The sequence below is a fragment of the Moschus berezovskii genome, chromosome 4 (assembly GCF_049115385.1).
Source record: "Moschus berezovskii isolate FMDL1 chromosome 4, NW_MosBer_1.0, whole genome shotgun sequence".
NCBI lineage: Eukaryota > Metazoa > Chordata > Mammalia > Artiodactyla > Moschidae > Moschus > Moschus berezovskii.
In genome coordinates, this window is record NC_142463.1 from 113,787,256 (window position 1) to 113,789,696 (window position 2,441).

The 2,441-nt window shown below is 45.8% G+C and overlaps 1 protein-coding gene across 1 annotated transcript; it reads left to right on the top strand.

The window, feature by feature from the left end:
* Positions 1–1,130: 1,130 nt before the first annotated feature.
* Positions 1,131–2,084, top strand: OR10Z1 (olfactory receptor family 10 subfamily Z member 1). Its single transcript, XM_055401448.2, has one exon. It carries the CDS (start codon positions 1,131–1,133, stop codon positions 2,082–2,084), a length of 954 nt encoding a protein of 317 aa, XP_055257423.2.
* Positions 2,085–2,441: the final 357 nt, after the last annotated feature.

The window sequence follows — 2,441 nt, forward strand, 5'->3', positions numbered from 1 at the left end:
GTTAATGACAAGCACAAATTGCTTGCTGAAACAACACCCACCGGGACTGTGGAATCTTCAGAGTGATAAGCTGTTTTCATGGAAACAGATTCACTCCTGGGAACAGGGATTTGGAAGGTTCCCTGGTATCACTTGGGAACATCACTCTGGCTCAGAATAGGAGTTTCTACGCTGGATCTCAAGTCTTTTCTCCTACAGACAGGTCTACAGGGGATCAAATAAGTACATGGCTGCTTAAAGGCAGAAGTTGCCCTCACTCTGAGCCACTTCAGGTGAGTAGGGAATCCTCCCTTGTCTAACCTCTTAGAGACAGTGGAGCCTGATCATTGGGCTGAAGGATGTGCAACTTGCCCTGATTTTTCCTTCAGTGCTTTGCATAGACTGACATGAACAAGTGCTTGCAGGAGGGGTGTTATAAGAGATTATTGTGGAGCAAACTGTTTCTTATTTTGTATCATATGACTGAGTGTCCCACAGTGACTGAGAAGAGTCATCATTGTTTGGGGAAAATAATGTTTGATTAGAACACAAGGCACTTTTTCTCTAGTCTTGTCTTATCATTACTTCAAAGAAGTCACTCTACCCTCTTGGCTCTGTCACTTAGTCTCTAAAATAATGTCCATCAAGCTACCAAACTTCAAGTTCTAACAGGCAACATGATGTGTCCACATGTGTATTATGCGGTATGTGTGTATAATGTTGGTATCAATATGTGTGTGGTGTGCATATCTACATATATATGTGCTGCCTGAATATATGCTAATTTACAATGTGTGTCCATTGCCAATGTGTGTGCATGTTTGATATTAATGGTAAATGTGCAGTGCATAGTTTTGAACATGTAAAACGTGCACAATTATGTGTGAGTGCTTTGCATGTGATATGCAAGTATATAAATGCATGCGTATATGTAGTCACACATGTGTGTATATTGTGTATCTTTGTATTCACACCAATGTATGTGAGAATGGATTCATAATCTGTATGTCTAATAAGTATCTTTCTGAAGTTTATTACTGTCTAAATCTTTTTAGTTACAACAGGTACAAAGAAATCAGAATCTACCTCATCTTGGCTTTTGAAGAAATTAGACATCTACTGGCAAAGTGGAAGGAATCAAGTCTATCAGGATGTCGCTCAGAATGGAGCAGACCAATGCAACCTTCTGGAGGGGCTTTGTCTTCCGAGCTTTCTCCAGCTTTGGGGAACTGCAACTCTTGCTCTTTACATTGTTCCTCTCCCTGTATCTTGTCACCTTGACCAGCAATGTCTTCATTATTGTGGTCATCAGGCTGGACAGCCATCTGCACACCCCGATGTACCTCTTCCTTTCCTTCTTAGCTTTCTCTGAGACCTGCTATACCTTGGGCATCATCCCTAGAATGCTTTCTGGCCTCGTCAGAGGTGGGCAGGGCATCTCCTTTGTGGGCTGTGCTGTCCAGATGTTCTTCTCTGCTTCATGGGCCTGTGCCAACTGCTTTCTTCTGGCTGTCATGGGCTTTGACAGATATGTGGCCATCTGTACCCCACTACACTATGCCAGCCGCATGAATCTTACTCTCTGTGCCCAGCTTGTTGGCACCTCATTTCTGAGTGGGTACCTCTTTGGTCTGGGAATGACACTGGTCATTTTCCACCTCCAGTTCTGCAGCTCCCATGAGATTCAGCACTTTTTCTGTGACACGCCGCCAGTGCTGAGCCTGGCCTGTGGAGATACAGGCCTGAGTGAGCTGGGAATCCTTATCCTCAGCCTGCTGGTTCTCCTGGTCTCCTTCTCCCTCATCACTCTCTCCTACACCTGCATCCTGGCAGCGATCCTGAGGATCCCCTCCACCAAGGGGCGGAAGAAGGCCTTCTCCACCTGTGCCTCGCACCTCACAGTGGTCATTGTTCACTACGGCTGTGCCTCCTTCATGTACTTGAGACCCAAAGCCAGTTACTCTCTTGAGCGGGATCAGCTTATTGCAGTCACCTATACTGTGGTGACTCCTCTCCTCAATCCCATCATTTATAGCCTAAGAAATAGGGCTGTGCAGACAGCCCTGAGAAATGCTTTTCAAGGGGGATTACTGGGTAAAGAATGAAGGCTACCCGATGGGACAGTCTCCTTTGTGTAGGCTGGACATACACCAGAAACTGAGGCCAGTGGGCCAGATGTTCAGAGTCTTAGGCCAAACCTACCTATCCCAATTCCCTGAGAGAGCCCCATCCTGTCTCTTACAGGTTCCCCAGGGCTGCTGGGGAATGCCAAGGAAGGGCTAACTGCTCAGGTTACTGTGCTTAACTCACACTGAGCTGAGAGTCTGAATTTTCATTTCCAGCGTCCCATATGTCAGCAGTAGTTCCTGAAACTCAGTTCATTAAGAATTTTCTAATTGAGCTAAAAAAGATGAAGGGAGTTTCAAGCACCCAAGTTCAAAGCAGCTGGGGTCCTTCCAAGG

Excerpts from the sequence above, each read along its gene's own strand:
- OR10Z1 (XM_055401448.2), top strand. The coding sequence starts at position 1,131 with ATGTCGCTCAGAATGGAGCAGACCAATGCAACCTTCTGGAGGGGCTTT.